Source organism: Carassius carassius, chromosome 20, assembly GCF_963082965.1.
Source record: "Carassius carassius chromosome 20, fCarCar2.1, whole genome shotgun sequence".
Lineage (NCBI taxonomy): Eukaryota > Metazoa > Chordata > Actinopteri > Cypriniformes > Cyprinidae > Carassius > Carassius carassius.
In genome coordinates, this window is record NC_081774.1 from 352,687 (window position 1) to 366,305 (window position 13,619).

Below are 13,619 nucleotides of genomic sequence, written 5' to 3' on the forward strand. Positions count from 1 at the left end.
TGAATAAATAAATAAATAAACAATATTTTGCACTATGTTGAAGTGCTCCAGATATTGCTCTGTTAACCTCATTTCTGAAAATCTTGTCTTAAGTGAGATTTTTTTTTTTGCATCATCTTTGGTTAGTAAATTGCAAATGTTTGTTAACAAATCAACATTGTCTAACATAGTTTTACTATAGATATCAATAGAGAAAATATCAATGTTGTCACATGTCAACGCTGTACCACAAAAATCTGTTTTGATTTGTATCATTGAAGCTATTTGTGACCCTGGACCACAAAACCAGGTTTGTTATGATATTTGGCTGAGATACAACCATCTGAAAATCGGGAATCTGAGGGTGCAAAGAGTAAATCGTCTTTAAAGTTGTCCAAATGAAGTTCTTAGCAATGTATATTACTAATCAAAATAATTAAATTTCGATACATTTACGGTATTAAATTTACAAAATATCTTCATGGAACACGATCTTTACTTGATATCCTAATGATTTTTGGTCTTTATTTGTGCTGTTAAGCGTGACGGGACTTTTGTTTGCTAAAATGACATCACGTCGCTCTGACGTCATCACGCCGCGTCGCCTGTCGCTGTACTCCGTGTTCACATGTGAGCAGAAGCACACTGGTAAGTTCAATATGATATTATCATTTATAAGTAGTAATGTGTTAATTAAATTTGCTATGATTAACAATGCAACAGATTGATCTAGTGACTCGCTGATTGATTAAGTTAAAACTCAACTGATCGATTAAAACGCGATTGTGGCTCGCATATCGACTTTTCTTAACAGTACTTTGCTTTATTCTTTAAAATATCCTAGAAACTTGGTCTTTATCAAAATACCATGGTGTTTGGGCGTTTACCATTATAATACAATGATTAGTATGTTTGGACTGTAATGTAAATACGATTCCGTGTTATATATTGTTATTGTTATTTATTCTCTGGGTTTAATAAAAACCCGACTATCACTGTGGAAACCTCTGTGGCTGTACCATATCAATATCAATACCATGGTACTGTGATTTATAACATGGTACTTGTGTTTCTGTTTTCTCAGATAATAAATGCATATTTCAGTAGAGCTGTCAGTCGAATAATATTTTTATTCTAATTAAATTTGACTGTGAAAATACCCCCAAAATATTATTTAAAGCGAGTTTTGTGTTAAATGAGAATGTGTTGAGTAGACATTATAAATAGTAGCTTTAGAAAGAAATATTTTCTTTACCATAACATTTATTACACATAAACGTTTAGGCAACAACGGCCCAGCATTAACTGTGGAACATAAAAGAAGATCATTTGAGAAAAATCTCATTTTTTTCTTTGTTTGTTTTTTGTTTCATTAATGCAATAAAATTCATTGAAAACCAAAACAGCTTTATTACCAACAGTCTTCAAAATACACTTTTTTATGTTCCAAAGAGAAAGTAAGTCATTTAAGTTTGAGTAAATGATGATATAATTAAAAAAAAAAAAAAAAAAAAAAAAAAAATTGGGGGGGGGGGGGGGGGGATGGGTGAACTATTCCTTTAAAGTTTTTTTTTTTTAATGACAAAACTTTAAATAAGAAACTAAGTCTGCCAGCAGGTGGCGGTAAATGACTTTGAGTCATTCATTCGATTCATTCAGGCTGATTCATTCAGAAAAAAGGAAACAGCTCTTTATGAATGGATCTTTGTATCATTGATTCACTCGATTTGTTCAGGCTTGAGGAATTTGGTGTCTGCTTAATCCGTAACCACGCCCCTCCAACTGACAGACAGGCTGCCTGTGTGTTTGCGAGCATTGACAGCGCGTGAAAGGAGAGATGGCGAGGAGGTGCATTTTTGGTTGTGGAACTCACAGAGCACTTTTCCCTTTCCCTAAAATTCCCTCGTTACGGTCCAGATGGCTCGATTTTTTACATTTGGAGGAAGGAGGGATAACAGAGTGGTCACGGAAGTGCTCGAAGCACTTCACGCGCCGAGTGAACAACCGATTGTAAACTTGCGTTTAGATCTGCCTCCATTTTTTGAATTAAACATCTACTTATCTAGATCCAATCAGGTGCTAGTTGGAAAATAAGCCACGCCCACTATTTTCCTCATTTATCATTCCTTTTCTCTCGGAAATACATCACAACACTGGAGAAAAGTCGTTTGCAACTTCCGTCTCACGGGGACTTTAAATCTCACGTCAGCTTCTTTCGCAATGATTGTTTCAATGTGACACAACGCGTTTACGTCACGCACAAAGCGGAAGGAGACACAAGTGCTGCGTCCGACATCGCATACTGCAAGGAGTCAGCAGTGTTTTGATTTGAGGGCGCGGGCAAACGTAAAGAGAACGTCGTGGTGTGTGTTCAATGCAAGATAGAGCTGGCATACCACAACTAGGGCGCTATGATTTCCGCGATGTAGGAAACGCGGAGGGAATCGCGGAATCCAGTCATAAAAACAGAATTTACAGTTTAACGCATTTCACTTACTAGGGTTGTGCCGATAGGCGATAGTATCGTGTATCGACGATCGTCAGAGATATCAACATAAGCAGATTTCTCTGTCGATAATCAAGACGATATTAGGCTCATTTTCCTATTAATGTATTAGATTATAATAATAATAACTATTATTTTTATTAGGCTGCTTATTATAATTCGGCTATCAAACTGCCCAGTTATTTCACTTGAGCACCGCATTTCACACACACACACACACACACACATACAAACACTGCAACACGCTCTTCTCAAACATGAGAGATTAACTCTTTCTTGGTGTCACAAATAAAGTAAAGACAAAATAATTAACAAGGCGGCAGAGCGAATTTATCATCCAAAGTGGTTCTCACGTAGTCCTTCTCTTAAAGACTGAACACTTAACTTATAACACGCACTATGTGGTGATGACTTAGGAGTACGTGAGAACCACTATGGATAATAAGTTCAATCTGCCGCCTTGTTATTATCTTCATCCACTCCGCACTATAATATGATGCATGCAAAATACATAGTTTCGGCCGTTACAAAGTCTCCATCCACAAACAGACGTACATGGTCTGCAAATAAAGGTATTTCATTGAACTTTATCAAGTAATCTGAACGGCCTTTATATGTGCACTATTTTAAACGAGCCCTCACTGAGTTTAATGTCACAGTTATGTTAGATGCATCTCATTCTTGTTTCTGTGGCGGTGCGTCGAGCTCGTCATGAAGCGCGTGGTCCGGAGCGATGTATGACTGATGCATCAGTTCAATTAAACTTTACTACAAATATATCAACTAACCTGTTTTAAATACTTTATATTTAAATGTTCGTTTATGCCCAATATTAGTGTTAAACTGCTGGACTCTAAATGAAATCTGCTAATGATTTTCTCCGTTGACTGATTTTGCAGAACATTTAGACTGATAACTTCCCTGCGCAGATACGGACGCGCGATATGACAGCTGCGTCCGACTATGTATGAACTTGCTGTTTTAAATACAGTATTTTTATATTTAACGTTAGTTTATCAGTATGTTTAAAAGTATATTTTTTCGATTATTGGGGATTCCATAGGCCTCTCTAAAACACTCAATAGTTATGATTTGACAAGGACAAAGAGTCTCTCTCTAGCTCCACCCATCCACGATAATATCGTGTATCGTCGATCTCACAAGCTGACGATATGACGATCTGAAAAATGACCATATCGCCCAACACTAGCACTTACATCAAATCACGATATGGACTAATATCTGTAAATATTAAACCGGAACAGTCTGTTTAAATATGAATCTTGCATGTTCTGCGTGTCTGTGTTAATGAATGGAGCAGAAGCGCGTCTCCGTTTATTTACACACACTGAAGCGCGCGTGACGCTCCGGTGATTTCACCGTCTGCTGTCACTAAATAAGACGTGAACACATGAACAACATCTCCAGAACTGCTCTGACAGTCACTTCATGAGCATCTGACCGTTTGATTTGAGTAAAACTAGCGTCACATCACACACACAGAACTGGAAAGGTACGTCAACCCGTCAAAATAAAAGTCCGGTTTAGTGTGAAAACAAGTATTTGCCAGAGATGTATTACTATTGTTCAGCAGAATGTACATATACTACTACAAAAAAAACATTATTTTTCTTTAAGGTTTAATCACACAACATTTCTTCCATGTTTTATTCTTAAAAGTAAATCCCATTTTTTTTACCAAAAAGTTAAGATTGCTTAATTTTCAATAATTAAAAGATAAATTTAATGTTTTATGTGCTTAATGTGCATCTCAGAAAGTGCTTTATTTAAAACCCCAATTGAATGGCACTTAATTCATCTGTCAACTTTATTGTGATTGTTCACAGTACAAGTACAGACAGAGAAACAATGGGTAATAATTAAATGTTTTTTTATGTATGCATTGCATTCTATGCATTTAAAAAATAAAAATAAAAAATTTCTAAAAAAGTAAACTTAGTTGTTCATTTTTAGAGACCCAGGAGTCTTATTTTCTCTTGCATAATTAATATTGCACTTTAATTAAGCAAAAATACATTTTATCCGACATTTTATCCGAGTATTCTATTATTTGGTAGAATACTCGATTACTAAAATATTCGATAGCTACAGCCCTAATATATATATATATATATATATATATATATATATATATATATATATATATATATATATATAATACAGAACTCGTGTGATATTACTCTCGCTGCTTGTGTGATTTTGCTTACCATGTGATATAAATATGAGACAAAAACTCATACAGTTGCATTTTTGCCCCAATATCTTGAATTTTAGGGCAAAACTGTATTTATGGAGTTGTTGCCCTGCTTCATATTTGACTTTAAACTGACAGCGCTTATTTTCAGGTGTGAACGCAGTGCTGTCAGATCTGAGAGACGACGACAAACCAAAGTGATGGTTGAGGAGATGGAGGTCAAAGGTCAGCGGTATTTTAAGGGTGGACAGAAGAAGGGTCAGAAGCGGCCCGCGCAGGACGGGACCAAGAGACGAAGACTGGACGGCACGAGCGTGAGCTACTTCCGCCGCGTCAGCGAGCGACTGAACGAGGGATTCACAGAGGAGGAGGAGAAAGGTGAAGAGAGATCGCATCTGTCTGATCACAAATACAGTAAAACTGTGTGTGTGTGTGTGTGTGTGTGTGTGTGTGTCTGTGTGTGTAGAGATTGGCTCCAGCTGTGTCTGAGTGTTGTGTGTGTGTGTGTGAGAGTGTGTGTGTGTGAGAGTGTGTGTGTGTGAGAGTGTGTGTGTGTGAGAGTGTGTGTGAGAGTGTGTGAGTGTGTGTGTGTGTGAGTGTGTGTGTGTGTGTGTGAGTGTGTGTGTGTGTGTGTGTGTGTGTGAGAGTGTGTGTGTGTGTGTGTGTGTGAGTGAGTGAGTGTGTGTGTGTGTGAGAGTGAGTGTGTGTGTGTGAGAGTGTGAGTGAGTGTGTGTGTGTGTGTGTGTGAGAGAGTGTGTGTGTGTGTGTGTCTGTGTGTGTAGAGATTGGCTCCAGCTGTGTCTGAGTGTTGTGTGTGTCTTCAGCTCTGTTTGTGGAGAACGTGCTGTCGGAGGTCAAGGGTCAAGCGGTGCTCGTCTCCACTGATATGACCGGCAGCGTGGCTCTGGAGCGGCTGCTCTCATTGGCCAGTCCCGCTCAGGTGGCAGGTGTGCTGGCCGAGCTGGGAGGAGAGACGGGGTCAGAGTTCAGAGACGTGTCATGTGATCAGTGTGGGGGTCATGTGATGGAGAGCGCGCTCAGACAGGCCCACCGCTGGAACGGTGAGAGAATCTGATCGTGATTAATTATAATCATTTTATTGAATATTTATTATTAATTTCCATAATAATACTAATACTAATATATTTATTATTAGTATTAGTAGTAGAAGTAATATATTAATAAGAATAATTATTATTGTTATTATAAACATTTATTGAATATGTATTATTATTTTCCCAAATACTAAAAATACTAAAATATTATTATTATTATTATTAATAGTGGTAATATATTAATAATAATTATTATTATTATTTTAAGAATTTGTATTGAAGATGTATTATTATTTTTCCCAATAATAAAAAATAATATAATAATAGTAGTAATATGTTAAGAATAATAAATAATAATTATTATTATAATAATTGTATTTATTATGTATTTTTTATTACTTCCCCCAATAATAACAATACTAAAATATTAATGATAATAATAATAATTATTATTATTATTCATATTATAAGTACTTTTAATAGTAGTAATATATTATTATAAATAATAATAATAATTATTATAAGCATTTTACTGAACATGTATTATTATTTTCCCTAATAATAATAATAATAATAATAATTACTGTTATTATTAATAATACAAGTAATATATTATTAATAATAATTATTATAATCACTTTTGAATATGTATTATTGTATCCCCTAATAATAACAATATAAATATAACAATGATAATCATAATAATAATTATCATTACCACTTTATTGAATATGTATTCTTTTGTAATAATAATAACAATACTAATATAATAATAGTTATTATTATTATTGATGTTGTTATTACATTAATAGTCATAAGTGATGTTATTATTAATAATAATAATAATATAAATATTATTATTCCTTTCATTGGATATGTATTATTATATTAGTGATTCCTATTATGATTGTAATATTATGAGTGATGTTGGTTAGGTTTTTCTTTGGCGTTTGTAATGAATCTGTGCTGAAGCGAGGCAGTGGTTCTGTCAGAGACTGTTTCTCATGATCCGATGTGTTTTGTGAAGAGGACGACTCTGAGGTCACGCAGGAGGACCAGGAGCATTGTGGGATGCTGGAGGCTGAGGTGAAGCGTGTGTGTGGAGTGGTCCGAGAGAGTCTGGTGGAGTTCCTGAAGGATCCGTACGGATCTCATGTGCTCCGGACACTCGTGCAGGTTCTGAGCGGATCTCTGAGCTCAGACACAGCTGCTCAAACAGGTCAGACTCACAGAACCCTTCAGAGACTGAGATGCTGTTCTCCTTCAGTATCATGCTATTGTTTGCTTCTGTTATCTGCTAAAAGCATATAAAATAATCATAATAATAATAAAACCATCTGATTTTTTTTTTGCTGCTTTTATAAGCTGAAAAATAAATAAAAAATCTTAATAATAATATATGCATCTGCTCATTTTCCACTTTTTTTTCCACAACCAAAAAGTAATGATACAAGCATCTGAAAAAAAAAAAACATTTTAATAATAATAAAAGCATCTGATCATTTTTTTAATTGTTTTTTTTAATCAGTTACTTCTGTTACCAGCCAAAAACTACAAAAAATAATCTTAAAATATATATTTTTTTCATTTTCTGCTGTTATTAGCAAATGAAACACTAAAATAATCTTAGCAATAATAATAAAAGCATCTGATTTTGTTTATATTTAAACATTTTTTGTTTGCTTACTAACAAAAAATATTGTTAATAATAATAAAAACATCTAATATTTTTATTGTTCTTATTTTTTTCATTTGCTTCTGTCTTCATGCAAAAACCACAAAACTTATCTTCATAATAAAAGCATCTGATATTTTTTTTTCATTAGCTGCTATCAACAAGTAAAACATTAAAATAATCTTAGTAATAATACAAAATAAATCTGATAATTTTTTTGTAAATATATAAAAAAAAATGCTTGCCAACAAAATTCTTAATAATAAAAGCATCTGATAATTTGTAAAAAAAAAAAAAAAAAAAAAAATGTTGCTTACTAACAAAAAAATGCAAAAAAAATTAATAATGAAACCATTTGATAAATAGTTTTTATTAATTTTTTTTTTTGCTGCTATCAGCAAGTAAAACACTCAAATAATTTTAGTAATAATAATAAAAGCATCTTGATATTATATTTTTATATTTTTTATTTAGTTTGCTTGCCAACAAAAAATGCTAACAAAATCATCTTAATAATAAATAAAAGCTAATTTATCCAGATAATAATTTTTCTTCTCATTGTTATGGATTTTGTTTGTGTTGTCAGGCAAGAAGCAGAAGAAGCCCAAAGCGGAGGTGCTGGATTTCGAGATTCCCGTCTCGTTCTGGTGGGAGCTGAAGCATCTCTCCGAGCGTCTGATGGACAACATTAACGGTAATCCTCTGGACATGCGTGTGTGTGTGTGTGTGTGTGTGTGTGTCGCTCCTCTTCATCCTCCTCTCTGCTGTCGGTCCTCAGTCTGTGTGACGAGCTCCAGCGCCAGCGCCGCTCTCCAGACGCTGCTGACCGTCTGCCACAGGAAGAGACCCCTTCTGTGCAGGAAGCTGATCAAGGGCATCATGGGATACCTGACATCACTCAGCTCGGCTCCTGGAGTCAGGTGAGGAGGAGGAGGATGGATCAGGTGATCAAGTGTTTAAACGATTCAGTTCAATCACAGTGAATCACTTCCTAACAGTGACTCACTGCCACCTACTGGTGGTTTTAACTTCACATTTAAAGCATCTGTCATTTATTTATATAATTTCAAACATCAGTATTCAGCGTTTATGTTTAATATATCCAAACATCATTAATGCAGGTGTAACTGCAGGTTAAATGCTCTCATGTCGTGTGTGTAAATGCATCTAAACTATAACTGTAACTATAACACGCTCTACTGATGGTCTTCGATATGGAGCTATTATTTTAAGCTCTCCCTAATGATGCTGAGATGTGTTTGTGTCCAGTCCGCTGCTGGTGTTCTTGAAGGACCCTTCCTGCAGTCACCTGATGCAGACCGTCTTCAGCTTCTCCCAGAAGGCCGTGCTGCGAGACGTCTACAGGAAGCACCTGAGGACGCAGCTGATGCCTCTGGCCCTTCATCCCATCGCTAACTACACCATCCAGAGCCTGATCACAGCTTCGGCGCGCTTCAGAGTGGTACAGCCCTGCTCAGACTCCTTAAAGGGACAGTGCACCCGAAAATAAACATTCTGTCATTAAATACTCTAAAATATATATATCCTCTGAGATGTGTCTTTCTGTCATGTGCTCAGTTCCTGAAGATCTTCGATGAGCTGATGGAGGGGTTCGAGGCGATTCTGGCCGCGGGTCACATGGGTGTGGTGGTGCTGATGGTGGAGAGCTGTGTTCATTGGGAGGAGAAGCAGAATGAACTGCTGCAGCGCCTCCTGCAGGTACACACCAGCTCCTGCACTCATCTCTGACTACAATCAGCTTACTACTGTGTTTACATGCTGTTGATCTGAAAATAAAATATAAAAATAAAATTAAAATTAACAATTAAAAAAGAGCTTTTATTAGCAAATGAAACACTAAAATAATCTTGGTAATAATAATAAAAGCATCAGATTTGTAAAAAAAATATTTAAACATTTTTTGTTGCTTACTAACAAAAAAAAATGCTAAAACAATTCTTAATAATAATAAAAGCATCTAATAATTTTTTTTACTTGATGTACTAAAGTAACTAAAACTGAAAAGTTATATAGACATATTAAAAATGAAATGACTAAAACGAACTAAAATAAAAAAATATATAAAAAATACAAAACTCCTTTTAAAAAAATTATAAAACGACAAAGGTATCTCTATACTAAACTAGCACTGAACAATGGCAAATTAAAATAACAAAACACACAATTCCTAAAACTTTAACTTAAAAAATGAAAAACCAAAAATGTAAAAATACTAAAACCTTTTCAGAATCTTTTATAAAAAATCACTAAAATTAAATTTAAAAACATGAAAATGAAAAACAAATAAAAATAACAAAACACAATTGCTAAAACTTGATCATAAAAAATTAAAGAAAAAAATGCAGAAACCTTCGTCAGATTAATGAAAACTATAAACACAGCAAAGTTGCTTAAACTTAAATAAAAAAAAAATATTAAATTTAAAAACAAATACAATTTCAAAGTATTAATAAAACCTAAAAATAAAACTGAAAAAGTAAATAAAAGCTGAAAATATAAAAAAAACAAGACGTCTTAAACTATATTAATAATCCTAAATGACACATGAATGAAGTGTATAATTTTGGCACCCAAACAAAATTGCAAAGCTACTATAATATTACTCCTTCAACTTCTGCATTGTACAGTATGGATACTACTCTGTGTTTGAAATACCTGGATGACCAAACTACATTTATTAAAATGTGCAGGATATAAGCAGAGAATGCATCGTACATCACACATTTGTATTGTTTATATGTGCAAACTATTTCTCAATCTGGACTTCATGAGTCAGTGTGCAGCATGCAGTAATGCACTGCTCTTTCATTTTGAACCTGATTTCCCATCAGGCTTTTCACTGCAGTGAGCCAGCATCGCTGCAGGTGTCCTGTCTGCCTCTCTTCCTGTCTTTACTGGCGTATGAAGTGTACTACAGCACAGGGACAGCAGAGGGAGACGGCCTCACACAGGTGCTCCAGCACACACTTCTTCAGTCTGCTGCTCATTCTAGTTCACTGCATGTGTGAGATACTCTACCCCACAATGCAATGTGTTGTGAAATGCCTTTGCCTTTGATCTTCCACTTCCATGTGGCAAAGAAGCAGAAGTAACATCAGCACCGAGTTTGACTGGAAAGCTTTCAAAACAGCATTTTTACACATAAAAGTGCATCATTTGCCACTGGGCTGCATTAAAGTGGAAAAAGTGACATTGCTATTATTATATATTAATTATTTTTGTTATGCAATAATATCAGACTGTGTTGTTTAAACCATGAAGTGTGTAGGTAAAGTGTGCTCTGTGCTTTCCGCCGGTGCAGCGGCGTCTCGCTGTGTCTTATCACGGATCGCGGCTGGTTCAGGCTCTCGCTGGATTCAAAGATCGATCCGTCCTGATGAACAGCCTTCACGGGCTCGGCTCCGCTGACCTGCTGACCCTCGGCACTGACCGCTCCGGCAGCCACGCGCTCCAGAAGCTGCTGACCGCGGCCAGTGATAAGGGCCGAGGAAAGATCTTGAGAAAGCTGGAGGTAAAACGTCACAAACTCATCAGTGTCCTGCAGAACAGAAGCAGCATCAGTGTCACAGACCTATATTTGTAGAAATAGACAACAATACACTGTATGAGTCACAATTATACATTTCTCTTTTATGCCAAAAATCATTAGGATATTAAGTAAAGATCATGTTCATGAAGATACTTTGTAAATCTCCTACTGTAAATATATCAAAACTTAATGTTTGATTAGTAATATGCATTGCTAAGAGCTTCATCTGAACAACTTTAAAGATGATTTTCTCAATGTTTAGATTTTTTTGCTCCCTCAGATTACAGATTTTCTAGTAGTTGCATTATTGTTATTATATATCCTCTCAGGAGCTGTTCGTTCCCCTGGCCTGCTCCAGCTGCGGCAGCCGTCTGTTAGAAGCCGCGTGGAACAGCGCCACCGTCAGCCAGAGACAAAGCATCGCTGAGAAACTGGGTGAGATGACTTTACATTGCATTTCACATGCTTTCAAGAAATGGTTCAGCTGAGTTTGTTTCTTCATCAGATTTGGAGAAATGTCTCATCAGTGGATGCTCTGCAGTGAATGGGTGCCGTCAGAATGGGAGCTGATAAAAACATCACAATAATCCACAGCACTATAATCCATAATAACACTTCCTCCAGTGAAAAAGTGCATCTGCTGTTGTCTCTCACAGATTTGTTTAGAGCTGTTTAAACGCTGCTTGATCTGTGCAGATTTCTCTCCTGATTCAGACCAGAACACTTTTTCACTGGAGGAAGTGTTATTATGGATTATAGACTCTATGTGTTTGAGTTAAAATCATCTTAATGCTGGATGTGTTTCAGTTTTTGACTTCTCCAGATGTTCACTGATGGACTGGAGTGCTGTGGATTATTGTGATGTTTTTATCAGCTCTCATTCTGACGGCACCCATTCACTGCAGAGAGTGATAAAATGATGCATTTCTACAATATTCTCGCAACTTATTTTCCGGAAAAGATTTGTATTTTTCCAGTTAATATGAGCTCATGACAGTCATGTGAAGTTGTTTTAGATCGAGTAAAGCATGTTACACTGTCAACTTCCCGAAGTAATTTGCCGTTGCACAAGCTGATCCATCAGAGCGGCTCACGTTGTGATCAAAGTGTGTTTTATCCTCTCTCTCCTCTCTCAGTCCCCAGTGAAAGTCAGCTCCGATCCGATCAGTTCGCACGGCACATTTGGGCCAAATTTGGTCTGACAAACTTCATGAAGCGACGAGCCGACTGGCAGGAGGTTCAAACGGGAGAGTCGAAGAAAAGGAAGATGTTCAGTGATATTCTGCAGTAACTCAGAGAGACTTTGAACAAACTGTGACACCATACAAGTTTTAGTAAGTGAGGAGTTTTCACTGAATCCCTCTTGAAGTTGCATTTTATTAATAAAAACATAAAAAATGCTACAATTGCGTATCTCTTTGCACACAATGTTCATCTGACTTGACTTTCCATTTCTAGTGTGGAAAATAATCCTGTGGAAGCTTGAAAAAAAATCTCTTAAAGTTTATAGCTTTTATCTCACAATTCTGACACTTCTCTTAGGAATGTGAATTTATATGTCACAATTCTAGAGTTTATTCGTTGCTATTCTTGAGTTTGTTGCAATTTTAGTTTATATCTCAGAAATCTGAGTTTATATCTTGCAGTTCTTGAAATTGTCCCAGTTCAGAGTCTTTTAATTCTTGAATTTATCTCTCACAATATTGAGTCTGTCACGCAATTCTTGAGTTTCTGCCGCAATTTTTTCTGAGGTCAAATCTCGCGATTCTTGAGCTCAGATATCGCGATTCTTGAGCGCGGATCTCGCGATTCTTGAGCGCGGATCTCGCGATTCTTGAGCGCGGATCTCGCGATTCTTGAGCGCGGATCTCGCGATTCTTGAGCGCGGATCTCGCGCTTCTTGAGCGCGGATCTCGCGCTTCTTGAGCGCGGATCTCGCGCTTCTTGAGCGCGGATCTCGCGCTTCTTGAGCGCGGATCTCGCGATTCTTGAGGTTATATCTCGCGATTCTGCAGTTCAGATCTCGCGATTCTTGAGGTCAGATCTCGCGATTCTTGAGCTCTGATCTCGCGATTCTGCAGTTCGGATCTCGCGATTCTGCAGTTCGGATCTCGCGATTCTGCAGTTCGGATCTCGCGATTCTGCAGTTCGGATCTCGCGATTCTGCAGTTCGGATCTCGCGATTCTGCAGCTCGGATCTCGCGATTCTTGAGCTCGGATCTCGCGATTCTGCAGTTCGGATCTCGCGATTCTTGAGGTTATATCTCGCGATTCTTGAGGTTATATCTCGCGATTCTGCAGTTCAGATCTCGCGATTCTGCAGTTCAGATCTCGCGATTCTTGAGCTCAGATCTCGCGATTCTGCAGTTCAGAGCTCGCAATTCTTGAGGTTATATCTCGCGATTTTTGTGTTTGTCGCAATTCTGAGTCTCTATTCAAATCTGGCAATTCTGAGTGTACTGTATATGCCACAATTCTAGAGTTTATGCGTCGCTTTTCTTGAGTTTGTTGCAATTTAAGGTTTAGGGCCTGTATATGACAAATCTAAATTTATGTCTCGCAATTCTTGAGTTTGTCGCAATTCTGAGTCTCGCAATTTTAGAGTTTCTGTCGCATTTCTTGAGTTTCTTGAGCAGTTT

The 13,619-nt window shown here is 36.7% G+C and overlaps 1 protein-coding gene across 2 annotated transcripts; it reads left to right on the forward strand.

Moving 5' to 3' along the window:
- The first annotated feature begins 543 nt into the window (after positions 1-543).
- On the forward strand, positions 544-12,382 carry LOC132095941 (nucleolar protein 9). Of its 2 annotated transcripts, none has more exons than XM_059501034.1 (12): positions 544-627; positions 4,852-5,078; positions 5,525-5,761; positions 6,783-6,974; positions 8,017-8,124; positions 8,209-8,350; positions 8,700-8,892; positions 9,009-9,149; positions 10,283-10,402; positions 10,753-10,962; positions 11,310-11,415; positions 12,117-12,382. In XM_059501034.1, the coding sequence occupies exons 2-12, from the start codon at positions 4,901-4,903 to the stop codon at positions 12,269-12,271; spliced, it is 1,782 nt and encodes a 593-aa protein (XP_059357017.1). In that variant the 5' UTR covers positions 544-627; positions 4,852-4,900; the 3' UTR covers positions 12,272-12,382. The 2 variants fall into 2 exon arrangements, with proteins under 2 accessions (XP_059357017.1, XP_059357018.1); XM_059501035.1 differs by having other exon boundaries at positions 4,864-5,078.
- The last annotated feature ends 1,237 nt before the right edge of the window (positions 12,383-13,619 follow it).

Coding starts and splice junctions, on each gene's coding strand:
- LOC132095941 (XM_059501034.1), top strand. CDS start 4,901: ATGGTTGAGGAGATGGAGGTCAAAGGTCAGCGGTATTTTAAGGGTGGA. Junction 5,079..5,524: donor CACAGAGGAGGAGGAGAAAG/GTGAAGAGAGAT, acceptor GTGTGTCTTCAG/CTCTGTTTGTGGAGAACGTG. Junction 10,963..11,309: donor AGATCTTGAGAAAGCTGGAG/GTAAAACGTCAC, acceptor ATATCCTCTCAG/GAGCTGTTCGTTCCCCTGGC.